A 15,951-nucleotide genomic window follows, 5' to 3' on the forward strand; every position below is an offset into this window, starting at 1 on the left:
TTGTTTAAGGCATGTATCCAGCATGTACCTGGGTCTTTTTGGCGATTGCCACTGGTTTGTGTTAGAATAACCGTGGGCACTACAGTAGCACACATACTTTAAGCAGTTTTTGTATATTAAAGCTAAACTTTAATAAGTAATACTTTGGGCTCTGATTGAACTGTTGCTCACTTTGTACAAAGTAAATTACCGTTTCAGACATACAGTATTTTGCTCTAACAGGCTCTCATGTGTTAACTGCATAGTTTCTTATTAAACAGGGACCAGAGACTCTGAAAATTAATATTTTGATCATTTCTTTGGTAGTGGTAGCAGATTAAAGATATATATTGTGACGGATGTGAGGTATACATTATTCATTTGAGGAACCTTTGCGTAGGTAAAAAGTCAGTCAGCTGTGTGTTTTAACCCTTGTCACATAAAGGCCATGTGGTCACAGGTTTGCCATTTGTGAAAACTGGTATATTGGGATGGATTGAAGGGATATAATATTCATTTGAGGGACCTTTATGGAAGGTGAAAGTGGGTCAGCTAGATAGCTGTGTATTAACCCTTATCCCATATGCAAGTCACATGCTCACAGGTGTGCCATATGTGACAGGAGCACTGACTCATCTATGTTGAGATGAACTTGTTTACCTTTGAGCTTTCCAACTCTATGGAATACAGTATCTCTTTATAGTTTTCAAGGAATAACTGGATGTTTTCAGTGGAGTCTTGTATCTTGGCATCTGTTGCTGCCTCCATGCTAATAAGGACCTGTATGATTCCCAGCTGATTTGCGGTTTCATAACCTAAGAAATTGCCACTTGACATTTCTGTGACACAAAAGCTGGCCTTGGTAGTCTTATCCTTGTGGGTCACTTGTACATTGAAGAGACCTTTTAATTCTAGTGGCTCTTTGCTACCATAGTTATAGACCTGCATATCACGAAGCATCAGTGTGACGTGTCGTTCAAGTTGAGCATAGTGAGCATTGTCCACTATATTAACCAATGTACCTGAGTCAACCAGGAAATCCGTCTTGGTCTGATAAAGTGTCACAATTGTACCCACAAGTAGCTCAGTAAAACAAACAGGTTGTTCAGTGCTAGAGTAATCTGTGTTGATTTTTAGGGGTCTCGTAGACATAAATCTGAAATTTTCCATCATAATAAAAAAGAAATTGGTCCACAATTACGAAATCTCGTAGATTTTAATCCTTGGAAATTGACATCTCTGTAAAGATTTAGGCCCATATTAAATAAATGGTGCTATTCCATAAAACAATTGGCACAAAAAGACACGTTACTGTCCATTAACTTGAATGTCTTTTGGCACTTGAAGGTGTCTTATGGAAGGTATTGTAAATGTAAGCCTAGATAGGCAGGGTAAGATGAACTTTTATTGTCCTTCAATTAAGGGCAATAAAAGAACGAGCTCTGATCTCAAATTAATCTTCCCTAAATTAACTTACCCCATAATGCTCAGAGGGGCATTTTTTGTATTGCATTACAGGCACCTCTGACAGTGCAGGAATTAAAGACGTTTCACAGCTTTAAATATTAATACACTTTACAGTATTTATCAATGATGTTTATAGTGCTAGTCTGGGATACATAAACTGTGCTAAACAGCATAGAGGAAGCTTTGGAAGATTTTGTAGCTGCAGAATGATCACACTTTTTTTGTGGCTATGTCCTGTGCAAATTTCTGACTTTCTAACTGTAACCAGTAAGCTAAGGAGATGGCCTACCACTTAACTCCATCATTGCCAGAAGATCCAGCTATGTATTAGTAACCTCCCACCCTTCCCCCCACACCGGGGGGGGGGTGGAGGGGAAGGGGGAGTTACTAAAGTACTATAAAGTGTTAATAGTAAGCTTTGGCTGATAGGCTGCACTCTGTGAGGACACAGAACTACGTAGTAGGGGTTATAAAGAGGAGAGGGACTGTTCTAGAGAGGAGGTTCCAGCATGGGAGAAGGAGAGAAGCCTCAGGGAGTAGAGGTAGGGATATGTTCCCACAGGTATGGTATAGATCAGGCCCCCCTTTTATTGTGTTTCAGTTAGGGACAGTGTGTTAGGATCCGATAGAATGGTCATAAGAGAAGGGCAGGTACCATATAGTGAATGCAGACATGCCACACGGGGCAATGCAGAGAAGGCCCCAGGATGTCAGGTGATCAGCCCCACAAGCAGATCCCCATCTGCAGTATTCATTACCCCTGATGTAATGGCAATTCCCACAACAGGGTCGAAGAGTAATAATAACATACGTACAAAGAAAAGGCCAGGATCTCATCAGGGACCTGCAGTAAAAGGGACCAATAGGATGTTGCGAAAGTCACCAGATGAAGTCAGAACAGTAGCAAGTGAATGTACCTCCCATGAGTGTTGAATGGGCACCCTTGTAGAAATGTATTTAGAGTGATAGCGGTATGACAATCTAATTGTAACTGTGACTGCAGTGTTCCCAAGCATGGGATCATGAATAAAGATTGAAGTTATACTATAAAATCTCTTGGAGTCCATCTTTTCCACCACCCAGCTGACCACAGACAGCACCCTGCAACAAGGTAAATCTATCTAGATGTCCAAGACACACCTACATCAATGTAACCTCCCTAGGGAGCTGGGCAGGGAGCGTTATATATTATTCTGCAATCTGTCACTGGCCCTTTTTTTACAGCTGAAGGATGTTTGTGACAGCCTTAACTCCTGTCTAAAAGATCTTCAATGGAGAGCCTGCATTGGTCTAAGGAGTCCAGTAGGTTGCTCGTTAATTGCAGCTTCAGACAATTAACCAGTCCCCACCTGGCTCATCAGACAGGTAGTAAAGTCTCCTGCTTGAACTGCAAGGGATCGCTCTAGCAAATGGAAGGTGTTTGCTGACAGAGAGGGATCCTAGGGAACCAGTCCCTCTATACATAGCGTCACTGGAACCCGCCAGAGGATGCACCCCACAGACACCAACCCAGACCCGGACTGAGGGAAAGAGCCCCTGACAACAGGTAGTTCTTTGAACTTTGGGTCATAGGCTGGTAAGAGGCCTATCCTCCCATCCTTGTAGATAGGAACTGGGAGAACGAGTTTGCCCTTGCAAAGGGATAGGCTGTTTGTTCATTTGTATGCTGCCTTAAAGCTGTATTGTTTGAAGATACGGGCTAAATAAAAGCAAAGGTTTATTTTCCCCAATATACTGTATGTCTCCCTGGTCATACCTCTGCACTCGTATCCTACAATGTTACATACAGTAAAGAGACTGGTGTCTAATTTGACAGACTCTGATTAGAAAGGATGGTATCTATGTATTATTGACTAAATGTTAGCGCAAAAGATATGATTACACAATTTTTTTTAAAGGTATAATTTTGTAAAATGTTAAAACTTTGGGTAAAAAATAATCTATTTATTTTTGGCATTTGGCAAAAATGGCAAAAGTCTCAATTTTTACCAATTTATTCTCAAAATTTGGACAAAACAATGACTTTTTTATTGTTTGCAAATTTCAACTTTTGTTGAAAAAAAACACCCAAGGTCACATATGACTTGTGTTGTGACCTTAAATTGTTGTGGTGAAATGTGTCTTTTCGGTGTGTGAAAAAATGTCCCCAACCCCTCTCTATCTCCTTTTCACGTCCCCTCTCTCACTCTTCCCCCCTCTCTCTTCCTCCCTTACTCCCTTCACTCACCCTCTTTTCACTCACCCCCTTTTCACTCACTCCTCCCCCTTTTCTCTCACTCTTCTTCTCTCACTCTCCCCCTTTCTCTCTCCACTCACCCCTCCCCCACCCTACCTGTGGAGTAGAGGGTGCAGGATCAGTCCAAACCTACCTGGCTTAAGAGGTGGAACCACTGAGTCCAGCGAAAACAGACGTTTGACCTAACTTCTTGGTTTGTACACGCGGGGTGGACCTACCTCCACCGCCAGGCCTGGGATAGATGTCCCTGGGCTTTTTCCTATTGGTGGCCCTGAGTATAAATGCTCAATACATACACACAAACAAAAAGCACATATTTAAGATGCAAATATTTCAATGCAGACCAACTTGTTGATTCACAGACCCCCACTTGTGACCTTTAGCAAGTGACTATATAACACCATATGTATGTACTAAAACAATTGCTAAGATCTCATACATTTTTTATGCCTCTGTACATTTTAGTACATTTAGGTTAAACACCAGTGGTGTACTATTTTTGGTTCTATAAAATGTATAAATAACTCCAATCTTTGATAGAAAAATAACTAGTCGCTCACACCACTCCCTACAAAAAACAGCTTGATACTGTATATTGCATTAGGCCTTGTGCTAAATGCTTCTCATAGCTACATTGGGTTTCTTTTTAGTTTAAAACATAGCTCACATTATTTTGTATTTTTGGAGTTATTTTGGCCTGTGTCCTGAAATGGGGGATATTTGGCAAATGATACTCTTCATCACCCAGGTTTCTTCTCAGTGGAGATTATGGAATCATCACCACCATAGACTTGGAAAACATGATGCTTTGGCTCAGCCTTTTTCTGCCAGGATGAAATCTCAAAACCTCTGTCTCTCTGAACATTCACCAGTCTGAGCTTATAGTCAGCACGATTGTGCTAATGCGCGCCCACGTGACAAGCACAAATTGCATATTGAGCGCGTTTTGAAGAGACAAAAAAATGTGTCTTTTCAAGAGCAGCCACGTGACGTCCGCGTCAAGTGAGCGGTTCAGCCAATGAGGGCGACCCAGCTTCGTGACAAGTCCACCATGCCTCCCCATTGCCTGCAGCTCATATCACACATCGCTGGGGCTGCAGGCGTGTGCGAGTCTATGCGGTCCGTCGCGCGCAGGCAGGAAGTATAATCTTACCCTAATTGAAAAGAAAGGAAAAATTATTACAAAAAAACTAAGGTAAATAATGTGTGTCAAAGACATTGGGGCCAATGGAAATCACTAGTTACTATATAATCGCTTTGTGACTAGCCTAAAAAAAGCTGTTTATTTAACTCAACTGTAAAGTTCTTGTTAATGCCATTTTTAGGCAATTTAGTATTGTTACATTTTTTTGCATTGGGCACTCAAAGAAAGTGTGATGGGCCCATATTCCACATATCTCTTGTTTAAAACCTAGGAGCTCACACTCTATAATATTCTACACTATATACTGTATTAGGAAACTGAAAATGTCTTGCCATGTATGCACATTATTTGAAGTGTTAAGTATTCATAGAGCTGCATGTAGTTGGAAATTCTCCCAGAATGTCTTGGGCCACGTCCAGCATCCCTCGAGGCCATTGCTACTTCCCAGAGGGGTAATTTATCAAAGAAAATTCCCATTTGAAAGTAATGGGAAATTTACATGGATAAATCTTAATCTGTTTCTTGCCTGGCGGAAACTGGCAAAAAAAGGTTACAAGGTCTGATATGCACTAAAACTAATGTGGGGACTACAGTATCTCCATTCAGAGTATGTGCTATGCAGACATTTGCAGTTATTTTGCTGCTAGATCTGCTACCGGTTTAAACTTGATTCAGATTTGAAGAAAGTGCTGTCTCTGTTAAGGTTAAAATAATGAACCCTGTCATTGCTTGTGGGTATTTCAGGAGAAATGTATAAAGTAAGGAAGGCAAATACATCAATGAGAATCACAGTTGGTAGATATGCACTTGTACAGATTTATTTTCCTTATGAAATGGGATTAATGTAAGGTGTTTGAGATTAATTTGTGGCTTGTCCTGGTAATCAGTGCCGGATTAAGAAGTGGGGCTGGCTGGGCACTTGCCCAGGGTGCTAATCGAAAAGGGGCTATCTTTAAATGTCCGAGTCCTGTGCAGCCTTGTCAATGTCGAGGGACATTTAAAGATGGCGTGTCGGAGTGGCGGGCGGCGGGACTCAGAGCGGTGGCAGCAGGAAGGGTGCTCGGCCACACGGGACATTGAAGGAGCGGCGGCGCAGGGCAGGGCGCGCAGCACTTGGTCAATGTCAATGTCCCTTGCTGCTACTGCCGCTCCAACGCATGAATCTTTAAATGTCCCTCCACATTGACGAGGCTGCGAAGGACGCAAAAAGTTAAGAATGTTGCACTTACCGTTTTGCCACCTCCTCTTTAAGCGTCCCGTGGTGATGCATTGCCATGACAACGGGACGTCATGTGCCGTTACGTTGTCATGGCAATGCGATGCTGCCAGAGGAGAGGTAACAACTTTTTTGCCTGCCCGGAGCGCGCTACGCTCCCGCTAATAATAGTAAAGGTAGCCTGGATTTTTAACAAGCACATGTGATTTGTTTTTAATTTAAACATAATGTCACATACCCAGAAATTCTCACCAGTAGCTAGACTGTGACGCTATGTACTAAGGCACTTTTGGAGCACACAAAGTGTGTTTTGACACATGGCACAGTTTTTTGGCAAACAGTTTCCTATATCTAGCGCAGATTTTTAGAAGCCAGAAAAATTTGCCAACTTCAACTTGATGAATTTTTTAATGCAGATTGAAGGGAGAGAAACTGACACAGAGGTGCACAGTTTTATACATCTCATTACAATATGTGCATCATTAAACTGCTGCCCTACTCCTATCCCATAGCACAAACTGACACACGTGGGTCAGAAACAGAAGCAAAGACCTCAGTATATTGATGCATACAGACACAAGATGAAAATGACTCTATTTGTAGCAGGTTTGCTCTAAAATTGTCTATGTGGGACACAGCCCCCAACATGTTAATGAAAAAAAAAAAGAGAGAGAGATAATGTCAGACACACTAAATCTTAATATAACTTGGGGTGATAAATGTCCAGATCCAACTCTCGGAATCGTGAGAAAAAAAAAAACAGGAAACATTTTTGAAACCAACATATATTTCACTTTGCTATCTGTAGCTCTATTAGTTTTTACGGAACGGTGACAGCTGCAGCATGAGAATGGCCTGTCATTCGTACATTGGTGCCACAGATCCTGCGATTAAGGATTGCAACGCTAATATTTCATTGTCCCAGAGCTCATGAGAGTAATTGGACAGAATAAAATGTGATGGTAGTTGCTTGAACCCCCAACGTAAGATCTTAGTTTATTCATTACTTATTTATACCTGATATTAACTCATTGGTTATCTAACACAGGGGGGGGCTAAACATAAGTCCTCAAGATCCCCCAACAGGTCGCATTTTAAGGATATCCCAACTTCAGCACAGGTGGCTCAATCAGTTGTGAGCCGCCTGTGCTGAAGCTGGGCTATCCTTAAAATCTGACCTGTTGGGGGATCTTGAGGACTGGAGTTGATGAGTACCACTGAGTAGATCACATAGAGGACAAGATGGTTTTTTTTTATTATTCTTTCCTTCAACCCATCTTGAAATCTGACTAAGCAATGAACCTTTTATAATGATGCTGGGTAATATTAGCTATACTCCACATTACAGTCCCGATTCCGTATGTTGGGAACCTGTGTTCTGCTCGCTAGGAAAGATTTTAGTCTGATTCAAATGATTACATTAAGTAAATAGCTTAAAAGCTTATTGAGTAGTGGTGTAAGTGTCCAACTGCTCTTTTTTCAAACACAAAAAAAACTTTAAAAAGCCAATGATCATTGTGCAGGAAATGTTGATTGTGTATTGTATCTGCCCCCATTGGCATTTTTCCAGGATAATTCCTTATAGTAGAGTTTGTATTACTGTTATTTGGAGTGCATTAGAAGGCAGAAGTAATGGCAATGGGGGTTTGCAGCTGCAATGCTCAGCATGCTCTCATAATGGTTTTAGATCCTCAACCAAATATTTTTTTTAGAGAGTTGGGAGTGTGTAGTTATACTCAGCACTGCTTAATGTTACAAGTAGTGATCCTGAAAATGAACTGCAGCTTTAAACAATTTGGATCTACTAAGCACTATAAATAAATCCAATTGTGTCCTACGGAAATGCAAGGGGTTAACCATTGTATTTTACTAGTGTTCATTTGAACACCCTTCATTGGGAAAATAGATTAGCATACGGTACAGCAAGTACTGCACAGCAGCAATGGAGTTAATGTGGTCAAATCCTTTTTCTCCCAGACAGTCCAGGTCAATGTTAGTTTCTTGCTTGCATTGCAAACAATTTGCTGTGCAGACTAAAAATGCAAAAAGCTTTGATTTAAACCCCCCCCACCCCCCCCCAACATTACTATGATACGATGCAAAGATTGGGTTGTAATTATTTGCAGGAGACAAAGAAAACATGAGCAATATTAGCTCTGCTTGTTTCACAGTGGGGGAAACACATTTCTTTCTACTGTATAAAATGTGCTGTAACGCTCTGCGGATCAGTACCCAATAATTATAAATGTCTGTACATTCAGCAATTCCTGTCTGTTCTACAAATCCATCTGGCATTATCTTAAAGACATTAATGGAAGAAAAACATGACTTAAAGATCTTGTTCACGCAAATAGCTGTCTTAAAAGAAATGTTCATGTTAGGTGGTTAGCAAAGTTTAGAGAGCTAGGGGAAAAGTCTAAATAGACGAGGCAAGAAAAATGTGTTGCTCAAGGGATGTTAAAAGGTCAGCAGCACGGCAGAGTCAATATTCAGACTTAAACCATTTGCTGCTGTAAGGGCTATAGAAAGATTCTACTGTAGGACGCACAGGGGTTAACAGTCCCTAACTTCCCATAAACCTGTTCCCACCAGAGAAACACATACAGTAATGTGCATTGCAAGCTCTACTGGCAGCATTATGGTTATGGCTTAGCATTTTTCTATCTCCATTTTCCTCAGCATATATCCTGTACTGTATATGTTGGCAGAAGGAAGGGATATCAAACACTTTCAGGTTTTTTTGCGAAAATTTAACAGGACTGTTGAGAGTGAGAGAGTATCTTTGCAAATGTGGCCTTTTTCGCAAAATACTGTACTGATACAGCCACCAGTATTAGAACACTTACCTGGGAAATTCTGGGAGGATCTGGGGCAGTCTCACAGTAAATGCCGCAACATTGCTGCAACATTGTCTGAACATTGCCCCAACATTTCTGTGAGATTCTTAATGGCCCATCGGATTAACACAGCGGGGGGTCCCTGCAGTCCCATTCAAACTGACCCCTGCTGTGTTCATCCGATGGGTCATTAAGAATCTCACAGAAATGTTGCAGCAATGTTGCAGCATTTACTGTGAGACTGCCCCAGAATTCTCACAGGCAAGAGTTCTAATACTCACCAAAATAATTGGTGATGGGACTAGAATACTAACAGAGGGTGGATAAATGGGTTAAGTACCCCATTTCTTTATTTAAAACTGAATTATATAGTGTTGTATAGACATACATTTATTTTTCTTTGCTTAGGATTCCAGCCCATTTTCACCTACAAAAACACCACTCATTAAATACTTAAAATTGGGGAAAAAATGAACACGGAAATGAATACACAAAATGGATACACGGGGTCGTTAATACTTCTTTATGTAATTCTGTATGTTTTTTCTTTTTTCCCTTGATGTAGAGTGACAGCGAAGACCCTTCGAGATGTGTTTTCCGCCTGCTGTGCACACTGCCTTGGTGCCCGCTGCTAGGATGCTATTTTTGATGGCTCTGGCGTGCGCCAGTCCTCTTATGGATTTCCGAGAGGACAGCCCACGATCCCTTAATGTGGCCATCATATTTAGTGGCACTTCTTACCCACCCGAGAGTGCCCGCTTTGCTCCCTCCGCATTCCGTAACTTTTCTATGGAGGTGAACCCGTTGTCGGTGATTCTTAATGACACAAACCCCCGCAGCCTTATCCTGCAAATCTGTGATGTTCTCTCCAGCCTGCGTATCCACGGTGTTGTCTTTGAGGATGATACACGCACTGAGTCGGTGGCTCAGATCCTTGACTTCATCTCTGCACAGACATCTATGCCCATCATTGGCATTAATGGGGGATCTGCAATTGTGCTGACACCCAAGGTAAGAAGAAGCTGTTTGTTGTTTTACTTTCAATATTATTTATTTATAAAATATTTTACCAGGAAGTAATACATTGAGAGTTACCTCTCGTTTTCAAGTATGTCCTGGGCACAGAGTAAAACAAATAATACATGGTTACAAATACAGCTACATAAATGAACAGGGTATACATTATATACAAGACATTGCGTGCACAGTTAAAGAAAATATATATTATGGGCGTATGAAACAGTTATAGACCAGATTAAAATGTGAGACAGCCTTAGATTTGAAAGAACTTAAACTGGTGGTGGATGTGAGAGTCTTTGGTAGGTTGAATATAGTGAATAGAATATACAAGAAAAAAAAAGAATATAAACGAAGATGAAGTATGGGACTAAAACATCAGTAGTTATTATTTATACATATTTAACTTTTCTTTTGCATCTTGGTGTGCCTGGTACATTTATTCCATAAATTGCAACATAGGGAGAATTGAAAAATTGCACTTTAAACACACAGAAAATATCATGATAACAAGAACACACATATAGGGTTTAGAATTCCTAGAGAATGTTGTCCACAAGCTTGGTGAATGAGGATACAGTGATACAGTCAACACTGTATGTAGGTTAACACTGTATCTACATCAACACTGTATCTACATTAAAAAAAAAGTCTCTCCCTTATCCTGAATGAGGATATGGTCACTGGTGGTTCCAATGACCCGTAACAATATAAAGACTAAAGCAAGGTGAGGGAGGAATAACTCATGTCTAGAGATGTGAAAAAGCTGAAGGTCATGAATCAGGCAAAATGTCGTAAAACTTGGCAAGCATTAAAAGCCTATGTATATTTCAATTTCTCCTAATTTCTCTTAGTTTTTCTTAATTTCTGTCAATTCAACTTTGCTTATTGCACTTGTTGAGACTATAAATAAGGCACAGACCGCGTTGCTTGTGCAGTTGGGATGGTAGATGTTAATCCAGGCGTGATTATACACATGAAAGGTAGATAAGGTTTCTGCGCTCGTGCTGTCAATCAGTGCAGATAATATAAAATCTGTTTGCAGCTAAACGTGAGGAGACACTCCTCATATCGCTCCTATTTATTCGGAATTCCCAGAAGGGATCTCCCAAAACGACAAAAACAAAAATGCACACAGAGTGCACCACGGATTAGTTATAAAATGATAATTTAATACAATAAATACAGTCCAATAGACCACAAAATAGTGTCACTAAATTATATATACAATCCAAAAGAGACCATAAAAAACAAAGTGAACAAAATAAAATAAAGTACAATACAATAAAATAAAACACAGTCCCACACAAGAGGGAAAAACACCCAAACTGGTGGGAAAACCCCCCAGTTTGGGTGTTTTCCCCCTCCTATGTGGGACTGTGTTTTATTCTCTAGGAATTCTAAATCCTATATGTGTGTTCTTTTTATCATGACATTTTCCTTGTATTAAATTATCATTTTATAACTTATCCGTGGTGCGCTCTGTGTGCATTTTTGTGATTATACACATATTCCTTATTAAAAATAAAAATATGTCTAGTTAATAAATAAATGTGAAAGTTAGGTTTTATCATCATCATCATCATCATCATCCTCAAGACGAGCTGCAACAGCTGTATCAACATTACTAGTATCTCCTTTCTTTCCTACCGAAAGTAGCGGTGTTGTTGTGGGGGACAAACAAGTCACAAGGGTGGAACAGGTTGTTCAGAAAGAACTACATTGTGCTAGCACCTCGGCGACTTAGCAATTTTAGCCATCCATAGCAGAGTAAACAGATGTGGTTAGAGAGAAGAACCTGTCTCTAAATGTACACCCATAGTAGAAACAGTTAATCACAGTCAGGCTGATATAGAGTGTGTAGGCCACACATATTCTGAAGAGGAGGAGTTTTCTGAAACTGGACAGGCCTGGATGTGCAAGTGCATAAGCAAAACTACTTATGAGGAAAGGGTCAGTGTAGGAGGACGTGCGCAGAGGTATGCAAGGGAGACTTGTTAAGGTGATATTAAATAAGGCTTTTATTGTGCCTGTCGCTTTAAACACAGCAAAAAGCAACATAAGAGAAATAGTGAGCCAAACAAAACCTGCTCCACTTTGGCATATATGTATCCTTATATTCCAGCCCTTTTAACTGGGTGGCAACCCAAGCTATTCATCAGCCCAAGTCATATAGATATATAGATATATAGATATAGATATATATATACAACAGTCATTGGAAAATAAAGTCTTATCTGTTTGCTGGGTTGCTGCCTTTTCTCCGGATAATCAGCATCCAGGTTTAGAAGTCTTATTTGTCAGTTCCAGACATCTGTGTTCTCTCGGTCAGTCTCACCTGGGAGACTCAGGAACCTCTGCTCAGTTTCCTAGTTCAGCTCACATGTGAGCTAAGGAGTCTCACTTCCTGTCTCAGATGCAGGCTTTTTTCTAACACCTCTAATCAGCCAGGTGCTGGTCAATTAACCAGTACACTGCTGGATTAGAGGCAAGTTTTCTGAACAGGGTAAGTCCCCTGTTACAGTCAGGATCAGACATATTCCTCAGCAAAACATGCAGGGATGGATGCTGGACTGGCTCTAGCTTTTATCCTGCAAGGCTATGAAGACATGAAGGAAGGATGAGGAATTACACAGTACTAAACAAAATAAAACTATTAAGAAGTCATAATTAATATAAGAAATATATCAAATAATATGTCATGGAACAGAAATACCCATTTCTTCCTTCTCTGTTTCACCCCCCCCCCTTTCCTTGGCAGTTCTGCCTGCTAGCTGTATTTGAATGTTACTTTCCTTGCAGTTTCACTCCCAGTGCAGATGGAATGAATACATTATGTTGCCTTTTTTCCTTCCAGTCTGTCACACCCCTGGTTGCCCTGGCAACATCTCCAGTCCTCCAAGTTAATGGGCTTTCCCATTCCCCCCTGTCCCTGCTGACAGTTATTATGGCTTGACCCCTATCCCTGTGTCACAAGCAGTACCCGCTGTCTTTACTTCCTGACATTGGCACAGTGAGTACATTCATGTTACACCCCTATGGCAAGGCCAATTCTTTTCACCTGCCCTTAACTACAAAGCATCCACAGAGATACACCTTTTCAACACAAACATCTTATCCACAAGTGCCTGTTTTTATTGCTGCTTTCCTAAATAAAGTGAAGAAAATATACAGGACTTGGTGTGATTTGGAAAGAGGGCTGAGTTGAAGCTATCTGGGTTCATTCATACCCTAGACATGACCCTGGGTCCAGAATATAATATATAATGTAAAAATAATATACATATCGCTATATACACACAGAGAAAATAAAACAATTAAAATGATAACAAAATAGAAGTCAACCTAGAACTATAATTAAAGCGAACTATTCTAACTACTAAAAACTTAACTGAAGAATAATAAAACTATAAACTATTAACTAGAACTATACACCTTATAGTACTGTAACCCTGGTTACCCGACTCTAAAGGAAGTCCCATCAGATTAACTATACACATTGGCAGTGCTCAGCCTCCCGGGCCTTTTAGGGTGCTGGGTAGGTGCAGGTTGGCATGGATAAGCAGGTAGGAAAGAGATGGACGCCAGGAACTTTTATTAATAGAAAAGGTGCTTCATTTGGTTACGTTGCATCTGGACAAAACCCGTGGCAAACAATAATGTTCTGGACTTCATACCCTGGTAGCTCTCACTCTTACGTTTGGGAGGTACTTAATGTGAGGGCCCATTATAAAGGATATCGTGGGGACCGCTTGCAGGGAGGCTATGATGTGGTGAGAACCCTCTGGACATTACTGCAGTGTCAGTAACCCGGTTAGAACAGTGATAGTCAGGCTGCGGTAGGGGCAATCCAATAAGACCAAGACAAGTGGCATCCCTCTCCCACAACTTAAGGCCCCCGTTCCTCTAACTTTAAGTTGTGCAACATATTTTTTCGTGTTTTTTTTTATTTTTTACACTAAATAACATGAAATTGAAGAAAAAATTGCAAATGCATTATGAAGACATTCACACATCTCTACTCATCTCTACTCGCCTTTGCCATTTTTCTCGGGGATTCTTCCTCAAGGATGAGCATTCTAAATCCTAACAATCCTAACAGACAAGTTCTCACTATCAATATGAGAATGGGAAAGGTAAAATGAGTTTACTTTACTTTGACTCACACGCTATACAAAATGAATATTAACTGGGCTCTGTTTCACAACTCTCGAGCTGCATATCTCGAAATATTTTGCTTTTCTTAGAACACAGAGAGAGCAAAGTCATTAACTGGGATGTTACCCGGTGCACATATTGTAAAGGGATGTATACAAGTCTGTGGCTAGGTCCCTCCAATATTTCCCTTTTATTTAACTAAGATTTGTCAGGTCTGAGGGGCTGGAAACCTCTCTGTGCTTTGTGTTAGAAACCTGGCAAAAAGCTTCTTGCATATGATACAACTAGGAGCAAAAAAAAAATGAAACACTGCACCCAAAGCACACTTTCATCTCCTAAGTTAATTCTTTAGGTCATGATTTGAATATGTCAAGGATGGAAAGATAACCCAATAAGTAAGCAGTACTCTCATATTCAAATCTAATATTGTATCAGGCAAAGAAACAGCTGACTGACAAGTGCAGCGTCTCACTATGGCAGTAGCCAGTAACCTACATTATTTCCATTACATTAAGTGCCTTATGGACACTCCTATATAATAGCAGTGACAGTCTTCTTGGAATGTACTCTCCTTGACTCTTAGAATATTCCTTAAAGACCCAGCAATGTTTATACCTCATTTTGTTCTGGAATGTTCTCTGTCTTCATCTACCTCCCCTTTTCTCTTTGATTTGCTATTTAACTGTATGTACAGTATCCCTCATTGAAGCTCTCAGCTGCCCGACAGCAACACATTGCAAGCACAATTCGGGCACATCTGGTACCGGAGCAGTTAATAACATTTTACCTGTGTTTGCTTTATTCTAATTTTCTTATATTTCGTTATGTCATTTGAACTTTTGCTTATCATGTTTTTATGTGCATCGTTTCTTACTACATCTGTAATTTAATGCATGTTGCGCTCACACTTTGCATTTTTGTTCTCTGCTTCTCTTCTCGTCATTTAAACTTACATCTCTCTTGTATCTTGTATTTTATTTCTGTGTGACATGTCCTTCTCCATTGCACTACTCCATTAATTTTCTCTCTTTCATTGACATATCTCCTATTTGCTATCTTTTGGATATTCCTTTACCTCTCCTTTTATAAACTTAATGTATCTCCTTTAAATGCTTCTGCTTGTCTATCTCATTTATATCCTGACACCCCCCCAACCCCCTTTCCCTCCCTTTCTCCGACACTGACTAGAAGACAGTTTTGCTCCATTAATATTTCACAAATGGTCTTGGGGCAAACGATTCTCTTCTGACACAGTTTATATACACACTCTGTGTGCTCGCTCTCTCGCTCTCTCTCTCTTACATCCTGCTGCCAGTGTGAGTGATCTGCAAGGCTAATACAGTTATTAACATTCAATCAAACCACTAGGGAAGGCCCTCATGAATAACAGTAGCAGGGGCAGCCAGTCAGGGTCTTCTATACTTACTGCAATGGAGAGAAGCAGAGAAGGCATTTCTTCAAAAAGTGACATCCCGGCTTTCCTCCCCATTGGCAAGCTAAGATTTGGGATGAAAGATATTAGGTATGAATATTTAAAAGTCAGACAATGCTGTGCAACTAAAGATCAGTAAAACTAATTTCATGGGTTGCTGGTTCTATAAAGGCCTCTGTAGCTGTTACTTCTGGGAAACTGATTTGCTGGTTGGCACAACGTTCCCCACGATCTTACAGTCAGTCAAACCACTGATGGTAAAATAGAGCGGCATCCAGGTAGTTGTGCACAAGCACATTAATTCCTTTATTGGATTTGGTGTCTAGATATATTGTGCATTGAAAAAAAAACATAATTTATTTGTAATCAGTTCATATCTAGTTTCAGGGGTAAAATCCCTTATGCCTTCCTAGCTGGACCAAGCGTGTGTGTAGTGTGTAGCCCCTATTTATAGTCTGATTGCAT

At 40.4% G+C, this 15,951-nt stretch overlaps 1 protein-coding gene across 1 annotated transcript in view; it reads left to right on the forward strand.

Moving 5' to 3' along the window:
- GRIN2D (glutamate ionotropic receptor NMDA type subunit 2D) overlaps positions 1 to 15,951 on the forward strand; it is a 370,096-nt gene that overhangs the window by 182,803 nt on the left and 171,342 nt on the right. The window contains exon 2 of the mRNA XM_075605369.1: positions 9,445 to 9,890. Coding sequence (XP_075461484.1) covers positions 9,468 to 9,890 — 423 coding nt within the window. The 5' untranslated portion in view covers positions 9,445 to 9,467. The remainder of the gene's footprint in view (positions 1 to 9,444; positions 9,891 to 15,951) is intronic.

Source organism: Ascaphus truei, chromosome 6 (genome assembly GCF_040206685.1).
Source record: "Ascaphus truei isolate aAscTru1 chromosome 6, aAscTru1.hap1, whole genome shotgun sequence".
Classification (NCBI taxonomy): Eukaryota; Metazoa; Chordata; class Amphibia; order Anura; family Ascaphidae; genus Ascaphus; species Ascaphus truei.